Genomic DNA, 14,111 nt, shown 5'->3' with positions numbered 1-14,111 from the left:
AGTTGGAAACTGGTTGCATGTGTTTGGGGATGACATTGACTTCAAGCTTCCATGTGGGTCAAAATGATGAGAAATTATGAGTCCAGGACCTTCTGGGCATCGGGGTAGTATTGACAGTGAAAAAAGGTTGGTGATTTCAATCATTCACTCCAACAATCACATACGAATGTGTGTTATAAGTGAATGTTAACCAGTGTATCAAACCTTGTGCCTACATGTGTGTAATGCATATTCATACTTACACACATGCACACTCGAGTTTTTCTCATCCAAATCCTAATCCAAACAGAGTAAAACCTCGTTACTTTATACCATGGCAGCTCAGAATTTCCACTTATGTGAAGATTATGTATTTTTTTACTGAATACGTACACCATTCACACTGAATGCAACAATCCGGAATGTTAAGTTATACACTGTATTGCTTATAATACTGGAAAATAATGCACATATGCTTAAGAAACGTTAATATCATATGTCTTCAGTAGAGAGAAATTTAAAACAGTTATAAAAGTTTTTTTGCAGGTGATAATAATTTTCAGTCATTTAAGTAGGACTCCTCCAATTCCCCACAGAAGCTTGATGTCAAACAAATGGGGTATTTTTTTTTTGTATCAACAGTATAATTAGGTGTTTGTGAACAGCCAGCTCAGTACTTTAGGTATCACAACTTTAAAGGTTCATATTGCTTTCACAGAGAAAAAGAATTTAGAAACTGGTTTATCAGAATTTAAACTACAACTTATTAATAAAAAGAGGATAACCAGCTCAAAATATGTTCTATCAAGACAAGACAAGGGAAGGCACAAGAGGACACGCCTAAAATAGAAGAAGAAGCTTAAAGATAACACATGAACAAGAGAGATTAGAAGAAATAGGACAAGTGAAAGGGGCTGATAATATTTCTTAATTAAGGATACACAAAACACTGCATATACTTTTTTAATGCACTAAAGCAGCACCCAGAGTGCCCCAACCACAAATGTAGGTGTATCCACAATCATCTGCTATTAAAAACACATGCCGATCTGATTACGTACAATGTACAGTGAGGTTGACAGAATCTTGATCTTCTCCTACAAGATTTTCTGCCACACAAGAGATTTGCTTTCCACTGTCATCAGATGAAATGTTAGTTATCCTTAAGGAGCCCTGTGTGTGGCTTGTTTCATTCTACAAATGAATTAACAGACAAAAATAATCTTGGTTAGGACTGAACCCAAAGTAACAAGATTTGGGGTTTCTTCCCCTAACTGCAGAAAATCATCTATAACATTAGAAAAAAGTTTCTAGCCTAATCGGGCTTAGGCAAAGGAGTAAATCAGAAGCTATTCTATTTCTCTAGATTTCAATTATTTAATGTGTGAAGTTGATTTAATCCTTGAATTCCCACCTACTTTCCTCCGAGAGAAAAGACGGCAAGGAGAGTCACTCACCTTGCTCACAGTGACATAAAAAGCTTACTAGAGACCTACAGACTTTCCAATCTATGGGGTATAAATAACTAAAATGCAACCTGCATTAGTCTTTGTTAAGTAAGAATAGATAGAAAGTAAATGCACAGCAAAATCTCACTGTAAACCTATGTGGCCCTATAAAATATTAAATGATTTTCACTAGGTTAATACAGTCTCAAGTTCTGAGACACTCTCATCTCTATGAACGCACAGTCAAACACAAGCCTTACCATATGCTTGGAAACCAGATTACCAACATCCCAGTATAAATTCGGAACTGGATCGCCCGCAACACTACAAGTTAATGTGATAGACTTTCCCTCCTCCACAGTGAGGTTAGGTGCAGCCAAATTTGCTGATGGCAAACCTGTGCAGCAAGGAAAGTAAAGGAAGACATATACAGATAGTTAGATGCATTATCAAAATAACAGCAACAAGTTGAAAACTCTTTCTGCTTTAAACTCAATAATTATTTACTTTCTGAGACTGATTTATGTTGATCTGAAAAAGTGCCAGATTGATGAGCTTTACATAGTTGATGTGAACTAAAAGATATGTGATGAGATCTGAAAATAAATTTTGCACATTTCTTAAAAATATCATTGCAGAGTAACCTTTTATTTTTAAAACCCCACTAGTTTATAGAGCTCTGTCTTCTAGCTCTTGTTCTGTTTTACAGTTATCAATCCAGTTGTTTGCACATAAATAGTCATTTTATCTGTAGATCATCTTACTTTTCCCTCAGTTTCCTCTCTTCCATTTTTTATAGTCAAGGACAAAAGGGTGGGAGGCATCTACAATTTTTGCATAAATCCATTTTTTGCATTAAATAACTCATAAATCTAACTCACTACCAGAACTAGATTTTGAAAGAGACAAACTATGATTTTGAAATATAGGTTTAAAAATCAGACCTACATTTTGAAAGAGTCCAACTGTGGAAGTCGGTTTCAAAGCATTTTTGAAAGACATGAAGCTTGAACCATAAAAGCATTAGAATGTTTCAAAGCTATATAAATCATAGTTAAATATTATAGGTAAAATTGGTCACCCTATCTATGATATAATGAAAAAAGTTATATGGATCATTATTCCAATGAAAAGTTCTTTTTTTGGAAAAACCCTGAGAAAGTATCTGTTATCGGATGAAATTCTGATACTTATAAACATTTCTTAATATTTCAGGACAGCATCATTTTTATACTTTTATATTTCAAAAGCCAGCTCTTCTTTATTAATGTTATCACTTCATTAAACTAGTACACCATTTGGAGGTTTATACTGCTTTTAATCATAGTATTTTTAACATGAAGGTGGGTCTCAGAATACAACACAACCTGCCAGTCAAGCAAGCCCCTCCCTTGGTATCAGAAACTCTGCTTAGGACTATATTCACCCCAACAGCTGTGTTCCATGGAACTATGACCCTCAGGAGGAAACCAGAGGTCAGAAAAGGCAATTCATCTTCAACGGCCATTAAACTGCAATTAATCTGCCCACCTAGTGGTATCTGACCCCTCATCTTCACCATACTATGCATAAATCCTTCTCTTACAATGCAGTCCTTACTGACAAAGCCATTATTATTTATTACTGAAACTACACTATAGCAAGACGTATACAGTATATGTCTCATGGTATTCCCACAATTTATAGAGGACTTCCCAATAAGATCTGGCTTTCAGTGGCTGGTGTGACTTCTTCAGAACCCTTCCTTCCTGCCAGCATCCAATAGACAGCAATGTTATATATTTCACGGGGTTTCAAACAGCCCCCTAATACTCTGAGTTAGACAGGGCAATGAAGTGTATGCAAATGATCAAGAGGCAGTGCAGTTAACCGGAATGAACACTGGGTCAGGAGTCAGGAACCCTAGACCCTAAATCTGGAACGTACTGTGTGACCTTGGGTTTTCTTCTCTGTAAAATTACACTGTTCAATTAGAAGATCTTGCTCTAAAATTTTCTAGCTCTAATATCTGATGACAACTTCCATGACAATTAAGCTTCCCAATGTAAGAAGCATGCCATGGCAAGATATAAGAAATGGGTTTATTTTTTTTAAATCTCCTTGAGGCCAGTGCTATGATCTAGGTCACTTTTTCAAAATATGCATTTTTAAATCAAAATACATAGCTGCATAGTTTAAAAAGTCTATAATTCTACAAAACTTGTTATATAAAACACTCAAACTACCTCTAAGATCAGGAACAAGAGAATGATGCCCACTCTCGCCACTTTTATTCAATATAGTATTGGAAGTCCTAGCCACAGCAATCAGACAAGGAAAATAAATAAAATATATCCAAATTGAAAAAGAAGAAGTAGAACTGTCACTGTTTGAAGATGCATGATACTATATGTAGAAAATCCTAAAGATACCACCAAAAAACTACTAGAGCTCATCAATGAATCTGATAAAGTTGCAGGATACAAAATTAATATACAAATCTGTTGCATTTCTATACATTAACAATGAACTATCAGGAAAAGAAATTAAGAAAAAATTCCATTTACAATTGCATCAAAATAATAAAATACCTAAAAATAAATCTAACTAAGGAGGTAAAACACCTGTACTTGGAAAACCATAAGACACTGGTGAAAGTAATTGAAGGCACCACCAACAGATGGAAAGATATATGGTGTTCATGAATTTGAAGAATTAATATTGCTAAAATGACCATACTACCCAAGGTAATCTACAGATTCAGTGCAATCCCTATCAAAATACAAATGGTTTTTTCACAGAACTAGAACATATAATTCTAAAATCTGTATGGAAATATAAAGGACCCCAAATAGCCAAAACAATCTTGAGAAAGAAGAACAAAGCTGGAGGTATCATGCCCCCTGATTTCAAACTATACTACAAAGTTACAGTAATCAAAAGAGTATGGTACTGGCACCAAAACAGACACATAGATCAATGGAACTGAATAGAGAGCCCAGGAATGAATCCACACTTATATGAGCAGTTAATCTACTACAAAGGAGGCAAGGATATATAATGCAGTAAAGACAGCCACTTCAAAAAATGGTATTCAGAGAGCTGGACAGCTACATGCAAAAGAATCAAAGCTGGACTACTTTCTCATACCATGAACAAAAATAAGTTCAAAATGGATTAAATACTTAAATGTAGGACCTGAAACCATGAAACTTCCAGAAGGAAGCATAGGCAGTATACTCTTTGACATTGGTCTTAGTAATGGTTTTTTGGATATGGCTCCTCAGAAAAGTGGGGGAAAAGCAAAAATAAACAAATGTAACTACAACCAACTTAAAAAACCTTTGCACAGCGAAGGAAACTATCAACAAAATGAAAAGGCTGCCTACTGAACGGGATAAATATTTGCAAACTGTAGATCTGATAAGAAGTTAATATGCAAAATATACAAAGAACTCATTCAACTCCACATTAAAAAAAAAAATCAATTAAAAAATGGGCAGAGGAGGGGTTTCCCTGGTGGCGCAGTGGTTGAGAGTCCGCCTGCCGATGCAGGCAACATGGGTTTGTGCCCCGGTCTGGGAAGATTCCACATGCCGCAGAGCAGCTGGGCCCGTAAGCCATGGCCGCTGAGCCTGCGCGTCCAGAGCCTGTGCTCCACAACGGGAGAGGCCACAACAGTGAGAGGCCTGTGTACCGCTTAAAAAAAAAAAAAAAATGGGCAGAGGATCTAAATAAACATGTTTCCAAAGAAGACATACAGATAGCCAGCAGGCACATGAAAAGTGGCTCAACATCACTAATCATCAGGGTGCAAACCAAAACACCCTGAGATATCACCTCACACCTTTCAAAATGGCTATTATCAAAAAGACAACAAATGACAAGTGTTGGCAAGGATGTGGAGAAAAGGGAACCCTCATGCACTGGTGGTGGGAATGTAAATTGGTGCAGTCATTACGGAAAACGTATGGAGATTCCTCAAAAAATTAAAAATAGAACAACATATGATCCAGCAACTCCACTCCTGGGTATTTATCCAAAGAAAACAAAAACACTAATCAGAAAAAATACCTGCACTCCCATGTTCATTTCAGCCTTATTTACAATAGCCAAGATATGGAAGCAACCTAAGTTCCCATCAGTGGATGAATGGATAAAGAAGATGTGGTGTATATATTCAGTGGAATATTAGCCATAAAAAAAGAATGAAATCTTGCCATTTGCAACAACATGATGGACCTAGAGAGTATTATGCTAAATGAAATAAGCAGACAGAGAAAGACAAACACCATATAATTTCATTTATAGGTGGAATCTAAAAACCAAAACAAATTAACAAACATAACAAAACAGAAACAGAGTTACAGGTACAGAGATCAATCAGGTAGTTGCCAGAGGGGAGAGGGGTGGGGGGAGGAAAGGAATGAGTGAGGGAGATTAAGAGATACAAACTTCCAGTTGCAAAATACACACAGGTATGAAATGTACAGTGGGGAATATAGTCAATAACTATGTAATATCTTTGTACGGTGACATATCATAACTAAGCTTAGCATGGTGATCACTTTGAAATGTACAGAATACTGAATCACTATGTTGTGTACCTGAAACTGAGTGTTGTAGGTCAGTTATACTTCAAAAACAAACAAACAAACAAGCAAACTCATAGAAAAAGAGATCAGATTTGTTGCTACCAGAGGTTGGTGGGGTGGAGGGAGAGGAAGTTGGATGAAGGTAGTCAAAAGGTGCAGACTTCCAGTTACAAGTAAATATTAGAGATATAATGTACAACACAGGGAAAACTTTTTTCCATTTCTTTAATTTTGTATCGATATGAGATGATGGATATTCACTAAACCTATTGTGATAATTCCATGATGTATGTAAGTCAAATCATTATGCTATACACCTTAAACTTATACAGTACTGTATGTCAGTTATATATCAATAAAACTGAGAAAATATAAAAACAACTACAAACCCAGGGGAAAAAAAGAAAGAAAAATATTCAAACTACTATGTGAAAAATAATACCCATGTGGCACTATTTCCTATTCCCAGAAGCACTCATTTCACCTCTTTTAACTTCTTTGGGTATTGATCTCTATATCACTAAATATCATGCTTATGTTGCTACTTCTTGTTTTTTCTGTTTTAACATTATCTACTGACCTCTCACCCTGGAAGGTGAGAACTAGGCTCATGTTCACACAGAAAGCCAGCTCTCCCCACATGCCCATACCACACTCACACTATTCTGTCTTCATATCTTACCATCTGCTATGAAGTTTTGTTGTCTAAATGTACAATAAAGTTTACTATAAATACATAAACTCTACAGACAGCTGAACCATTGTGTGTAATAGTTATCATATTTTACCAAATTTAAGACAGCTTTAATTATAGGACACAACACTGTGATATGTACCACTACGAAAGGGAAAAAGAATGATGCCAATTCAACTATGATGTAATGCTTTCTCTCACCACTTAGCTCTCCTATTATTTGGAGGCTGGACCTTCTGGGTGGCCTATCTTTTTCAATCTTTTCTCTTTTATTTTCCATCTTTTTGTCTATTTGCTCTATTTCTGTCACACTTTTAGTTTTTCCAAGGCTTTCTGTTGTTGTTCCTGAATGGTCTTCTATTTTTTTTAACACCATGTGTTTGTTTCATGGATGCAATATCTCTGCTGATCTCTACTATCTATGAAATATTAATTATAATTTCTTGTGAATTTTTCTTCTGTCTGTATCAACTTTGTTTCTGCAATTTTTTTTCTTTCTCTCTGTTTTGTGTTTGTCTTTCATATTATAAGCTTTTCTCAAACAGTTGGTGATCCTTGGCTGTTCTTTAATTTTTTATTAATGTAGATTTTATTTTATTTATTTATTTATGTGGTTGCACTGGGTCTTAGTTGCAGCAGGTGGGCTCCTTAGTTGGGGGTCGCTGGCTCCTTAGTCGTGGCATGTGAACTCTTAGTTGTGGCATGCCTGTGGGATCTAGTTCCCTGACCAGGGATCGAACCCAGGCTCCCTGCATTGGGAGCATAGAGTGTTAACCACTCCACCACCAGGGAAGTCCCTGTTCTTTCATCTTTAAGAATGGGATAATAAAAGCATTGCACATTTATTAACTGTCAGCATCACTAGGGCAGTATTACTGGCCTCTGTAATGGGTACCACCTGGTGTAAGTATAATTAAATCCTTTGGGGGATGGGATTGATCAAATTATTCAGATAATTCTCTTCCAGTGTACTGTGTGGAAGAGGAAGAAGGCTGGAAACACAGGTTTTCCTGGCTATCAGAACACAGAACGTTCCTATGAAACTTTTTGACGAAATGACATAAAGTAAAGAAGTAATTACCTCAGGACACCTCCTTCTAACGGATGTACAGAATAAATCAAGATAAAGCACAGATTCTCACAGACACAGTCAAAGCTATGGCAGTGTAATGATGAGATGTTGAGTGTAGTTCCCAGGAAGGAGCTTAGTGGTGCCCCCTCACTGCTTGGGATGTGCGCTGCCTCTAAACAGCTCCATGTAAAACAAATGCTGAACGCTATTTTTGCTTTTCACCTTTCTAGGAGAAGCAAAAATCCTCTTCCGGGGCTTCCCTGGTGGCTCAGTGGTTGAGAATCCGCCTGCCGATGCAGGGGACACGGGTTCGTGCCCTGGTCCAGGAAGATCCCACATGCCGCGGAGCGGCTGGGCCCGCGAGCCATGGCCGCTGAGCCTGCGCATCCGGAGCCTGTGCTCCGCAACGGGAGAGGCCACAACAGTGAGAGGCCAGCGCACCCCAAAAAAAAAAAAAAATCCTCCTCCGATTGCTTTCAGAAAAGCGAAGTGGTGTAAAGAAAACTTCCAAAAATTGGAGGATACCTGTGTCAAAACTCAGTTGTATGTAAATCCATCATTCTCTCTATGGCTCTCACAGCCTCAACTCTACCTGGAATTCCTCTTGGCCTTTGTTTTATCCTCTTTAGAGAACAAACTTCCAGTTTTTACACCTGAGATGTATGGAACAAAAATCTTTCAACCACTCTCCTGTGTTCGGTGTTACCTGTTCTCTTACTTCCTGAGCCTTGCAGTAGTTCTGCAATATACACCAAGCTTTCCTCTTGGCTTTCCCCATTGCTAACTTGGTAACCAGCATTCTCAGCCTTTAAGTCAGTCACTACTCATCCATCTACTTTCCAATTGCAACTGCAGAAACACAAAGCTTTGTTGACTCCTCTCCCATTCTCTTGTATTTATAGATTTATCTGGCTGAATCTGGAGAAACCATGGAGCCAGGGCTTGCCATGGTGCTTGCTCTTGAGATATGAGCTCCCCCACCAGCAGACTCCACCAGTGGAGCTTGGTGACACCCTTCCTGGCACGTCGAATATAAACCGATGGTGTAAACTTCCACCTTTTATAAATGTATATAAAAGTGTGGAAATTCTAAGCAGAAAAGAAGTTAAAATAAAGAGAGTCTCAGCAGAGAATGCTATGCTATAATCTTAATCTCCCCTGTAAAATCTAATGTAGTTTATTTATTCCTTCAAGACTAAGTTTACATGATTAACATTTCTAAAAATGTCTGCTTAATTATAGTACTAGCAATAACATTTATGGGGCATTCACTGAACCAGAAACTCTTGTCTAGTACTTTACATTTTTGTTTTATTTAACTTAATCCTTACAACCAAGCTTGAAGTTAAGTATTTATCCTCATTTAATTAATAAAGAATGTGAGTTTTGGAAAAGTCAAATACATCTTCCAAAGTTGCCCAACTACCTAGGAACTGAACTCAAAGATCAAGATGTTCACCACTACAATATACTACCTTCCCAGACTGTAATATCCATTTTAGCACAGACTATAAATACCAATACATATCCATAATCTAGGAATTTGGTTCATTAAAAAAATAATTACATGTCTATCTGTGAGAGAAGAGTGAGTCTCCTTTATTTATAGAGAAATTGTATCACCCTGTCATAGCAGATTCCAAAGGAATCTGTGCAAAATTGGCCAAGTCTAGATCTTTTAAATGTAAAGTCTTCCACAAATGAGTAAGCATCTGACTCACGTTAATTCTACAGCATTAATAGGCTGGCCAAAGATTCAATAATGGAAAAAACAATCTGTACTTGAAATACCACTTGAGGTTTAATTAGCACAATAAAAATGAATTGGGAAGCATGAATAGCCAAGGCAGGATAAACCATTTGCCAGGCACTACTTCCTGGCTTAATAAGATTTGAAATCAGCACAAGTACAGAGCAAAGCTCAGCAATGTCTCCAAGAGCTTCTAGCACTATGGTAATGGGATCCTGCCTTAAGTATCAGGGCTGTCCTCCTTTACACGCTGGGAAACCTTGATGGAGATCAGAGAAGACAAGTTGCCCGGACAGACGGACACCTCTGAGGCATGGAAGAGCCCAGTAAAGGATGCAGCTGATCAGTGTATTAGTTAAGGCCCTAGACAGACAGATGTGGGTTAAAGCCAACCCCTACTCATTAGTTGTTTACTCATGATGCTTGGTAAGCTTTCATTTCTTCAACTGGAAATAAGGATACTAATGACATCTACTTTCTAGAGCTTTTAGGATGCCTAATAAGATAATATGGAAAATATTTCAGATGAGGTCTAGTGCATATTAAGTCCTTAATAAACGTTAGCTATTAATGTTACTACCAATATCAATATGGATATTTAGCTTTAAATATATTTTACATCTGAATTTATACATGTGTATATCTGATATTCTGTCAAATTACTTCAAGTAAAAATAACAAAGCCATAACATGATATCACAAAGAAATGGTATGTACTCAAACAACCTTGAGGACCATAAGATCAATGGAAGTTAAATGGTTCTTTTCGAGCAGGAATTCTTAGAGCTTTTAACATAGTAATGTGCACAGTGAACGTCCAGAGTTACAGAATTTTCTATATTTTTTTCTTTAACCTTGGGTTTTTTTTCCTACACAGAGTATCTCAAGGAATTAGAGTTGCACAGAACATAGAGTGGGGAAAGTTTGGTGGACTAGATGATTGCTCAGGCTCCTGTCGGGTGTAAGAATAATAGTTGTATAAGCAAAAACCCAACAAATAGTCCAACACCCATTGTCTCAACCCTTGCTACTCAAAGTGTAGTCTATGGAACAAGGGGTTTGTTAGAATGTGGACTCTCAGGCCCCAACCCAGACCTGCTGGAAAAGAAGCAATATTTTTAACAAGATCTGCTGGTGATTCATATGCACATTAAAGTTTGGGAAGCCCTGGTCTAAAGAAAGTCAGCCTTTTCACTGAATGGTTGATGATTTTCTGCTGAGGTCTACTGGCTGGTATGTCCTTTCCAACCATACCCAGGTCAACAGCCATTGACACTGCTCCATCCACTGGTGCACACTTCTTGAAAGTTGACCATATTGACTAGGCCGTTTGATCACTAATTCAAAGTATGCACGTTCTCACTTCCTAATATTTGAGGAAAACTAACCTCTAAACTTTTTGAAATATTAACTTGGCTTTGCAAAAAATGAGATGGGTCAAGTTTGGGTTTTATTTCTCAATATCCATCTGTAGGCCTGAGTTGTGTTCTTTTTCACCTCATTTTAGTAAGCCTGAGCTCTGTTCATTTCTTATTGGATCATCACTCCATGGGTATAAAAATATTCAAGTAAATTATGATTTTTGTCAGCTCTCTGTCTTCTCTCCACTCACTTTCTATCTTCTTGGCATATCTTCCCATTTTTGTGTCCCCTAAACATATATATTTCACAACCAGGAATGAAGCCAGAATGAGCCTGACCTATTTAGAAGTGGCTGCTTTATACCTGGTTGCAAAAATGACAGAAAATTAGCAAATTGACTTTCCCAGCTCAAATGGGAAACTGTGCTTCTAGGCTTGTGTGAGCCGTGTAATGACAGTGACAGCAACCACAAAACTTCTAAACACAAAAATCTGAATAGCAGCTGACAGGTTAGAAAAACGGCTTTATTTGCCTTTTTAAAAAGATAAAGAAAAGCACTGGTCCACGGTGTTGCTTGCTGTGTTTTAGTGGGTAAAACCTGATCTCTAATAAAAGGAAGCAAAGCAGTAAACTAGACTTTGTATATGCTTTTCAGAAAAAAAAAAAATCAATCCAGATACGATGCTAGGAAAACAATGTTTTTTACCAATCTAATTTATACATGGAGTATTAATACAGCATTTCATTTTAATCTTCTGTGAATGCTAACAAAATAGAATTACTATCCTATTTTCCTGGTTTAAAACAAAAGGAGTTTGTAAAAATATGCTAAACAGACATGCATACTACAAATTATAGTGGAAACCAAAAGTAAGTTTTAAAAATAAATCATTAAAATCAGTTTACCTCAAGGAAACAGGCCTCTCTCCTCCTGGGCACCTGTGAACCGACCTTTCCCAACATAAATAATATTTTGTCGATGTGTTGTAAGGAGGCTCTACACTAAAAGTTTGAAGGTTGGAAAAGTGGAAAATCGAAATATTAACTTTAATAAATATTTCTTTAATAAATAAAGAAATATAAATATAAATAAAGAAACCAAAGGCAAAGCTGATTTCAATCCATGGGACCATTAAGGGTGTTTTATATAGTAACTACATTCAACCCTCAACTGAATTACCATCTTATCTTCACTGTGGGGCTAGCATGTTCTACGGTAGCTAGTTACCAGTAAAATGGGTTGAGGGATTGTTTTGATTTGACCAAAAAGAATACTGCCTTTTAAATATATTTGTTGTCTGCTTAGAACAGAGCATATCATTCACTATTAACACTTCCTGAAGAAACTCTCTTCCAGAGATTTAAATCATAATTATAGTACAAAAAAATTAAAGTATAAAGTACACTGTTCTTTAAGAATGCCATCCAGCCAGGGGAAAAGATTGAAAGGTTTGTACTGCAAACCTAACTACTGAAGATCAACCAAATGTACAGGAATTGAGGACAAGAATTTAGAATATACAATATTATAAATAATGTCATTGAAAAACACTAAAAGAAGTAGCAGGAACACTTTTATCTGGAGTGATAAATCAGCACAGTCTGGAAAAATAATCATTCTTCACTAACACTTGTGTAATTCAGTTTCTGTCTTCAGAACCACTGCTCATAGCATCCCTTTTTTTTCTGATTAATGTGGAAATTTTACATGAATATGTTTTGTTGCCTGGTAATTAATAAAGTTTTTCTAAGGTTATAAAGGACCTGGTGGAGAAACACACCACAACATGTTTCACAGCATGAATAAATTTACAGTAATTCACAGCAGGAGGGGCTGTTAGAAAAATATTGTGAGACATTTTGACTGTGCTGTTAATGGGATTGGGAATGGCACAGTTAAACTTCCCAGCCCTGCCTACCATGCTCGCTCAATCGCTAAGGGCAGAGGAAAAAGAAGAAAGGAGATTCTTTCAAAATGCAATGATGACAGACATTTCAAAGGGAACTACAAAGTGCTAAAATACGGAATAATTTGGCTAGAATAATATAAATGTTTCAGTTATTTTTACTTAACTGAAATATCTGCACCATTATATCAAAAATCTGTTTCAATCCGATCATTAATGTAATGTGGATCACGCATTTATTAATTGATCAAATCAGCAAACATTAATCAAGTGACTGTTATGTTCAAGGGATACATCAGGCACCATGGAGGAGATATTTTTGCTTATAAAATGTAGAGAATTTGTTCATCATATAATGCTTACATGATGAAATACTAAAAGGGGAATTTTTTAAAGAAAGCCCACCTTATAAAGGAATGAAATCCCAATAGCTCTTTTTTATGGAAATTAAAATATTACCAGTTGCAAACCAAATGCAATGGCCGTAGTTACTGGAAAATTGTTGGGTTTACAGTGATGAAATACACAAGACCATACTCTTATGAGTTACTTTTAGAGTTCGCTAACAAGCTTCATCAAAAAAAAAAACGGTGGAAATACGATGAACTCCGTGAATCTGTGACTTAAACACAACAGGTATATTTTAAAAGTTTGCTGAGGGTGAGACCTAGAAGAAAAGCCAACTGACCATGAATCCATGTTTTAAACAAGACATCTAACTTGAAGACTTGGGGATATTATCCAACTTCTCCAACATGGAATTTCAGAGACAGAATTTAAATTCAACAATGTAGCATAATTTACTGCTCAATCTGCCTAAGTTGGGAAACCATCAAGAGGAAAATTAACACATGACTAAGCCCCAAACTGAAGGCTCCCCCTCTCATCTCAAATCTCTAGAAATTAGGTTCATTTTTTTAAAAATCCAGAACCACGTTGGAAAATCAGAAGGTATAACTGTTGGTGGATAAGAGCAATGAGAAACTCCTGAACAAGAGAAAGTGGGGAAATTAAATGAAAGAAAAATAGCACAGTTCCCAACAGACACATGAGTATGTGCCACACAAAACAGGGAAGCTGCTGGGCTGACCTGAGACTAGGGGTGGACGGCAGGGCAGGGTGGGGCCTCCCCTCCACTAAGCCACAGGGTCACTGGTTGAGAAAACAAGTAGAAGCACAGAGGAATAAACTTTCCACATCCTACCTTTGCCCTCCCACCTCAGGCACAGCATCCAACAACTGCTGCAGCTGCCCCCAAGTAGAAGCAATGAGTGCGGGAAGTTTACAGGAGAAAGTCAGTCATGCTAGGTACCCTAGAGATATGG

At 37.0% G+C, this 14,111-nt stretch overlaps 1 protein-coding gene across 2 annotated transcripts in view; it reads right to left on the bottom strand.

Annotated features, from left to right (window-relative positions):
* The window catches only part of NTRK2 (neurotrophic receptor tyrosine kinase 2), a 363,441-nt gene that overhangs the window by 308,514 nt on the left and 40,816 nt on the right, over positions 1-14,111 (bottom strand). For both annotated transcript variants that reach the window (XM_028494098.2, XM_028494096.2), the window contains 2 exons: positions 1,688-1,824; positions 1,041-1,173 (listed from right to left, as the gene is read on the bottom strand). In XM_028494098.2, coding sequence (XP_028349899.1) covers positions 1,041-1,173; positions 1,688-1,824 — 270 coding nt within the window. The remainder of the gene's footprint in view (positions 1-1,040; positions 1,174-1,687; positions 1,825-14,111) is intronic.

This window comes from Physeter macrocephalus, chromosome 9 (genome assembly GCF_002837175.3).
Source record: "Physeter macrocephalus isolate SW-GA chromosome 9, ASM283717v5, whole genome shotgun sequence".
NCBI classification, from domain to species: domain Eukaryota; kingdom Metazoa; phylum Chordata; class Mammalia; order Artiodactyla; family Physeteridae; genus Physeter; species Physeter macrocephalus.
This window is presented reverse-complemented; position numbering and strand designations above follow the sequence as displayed.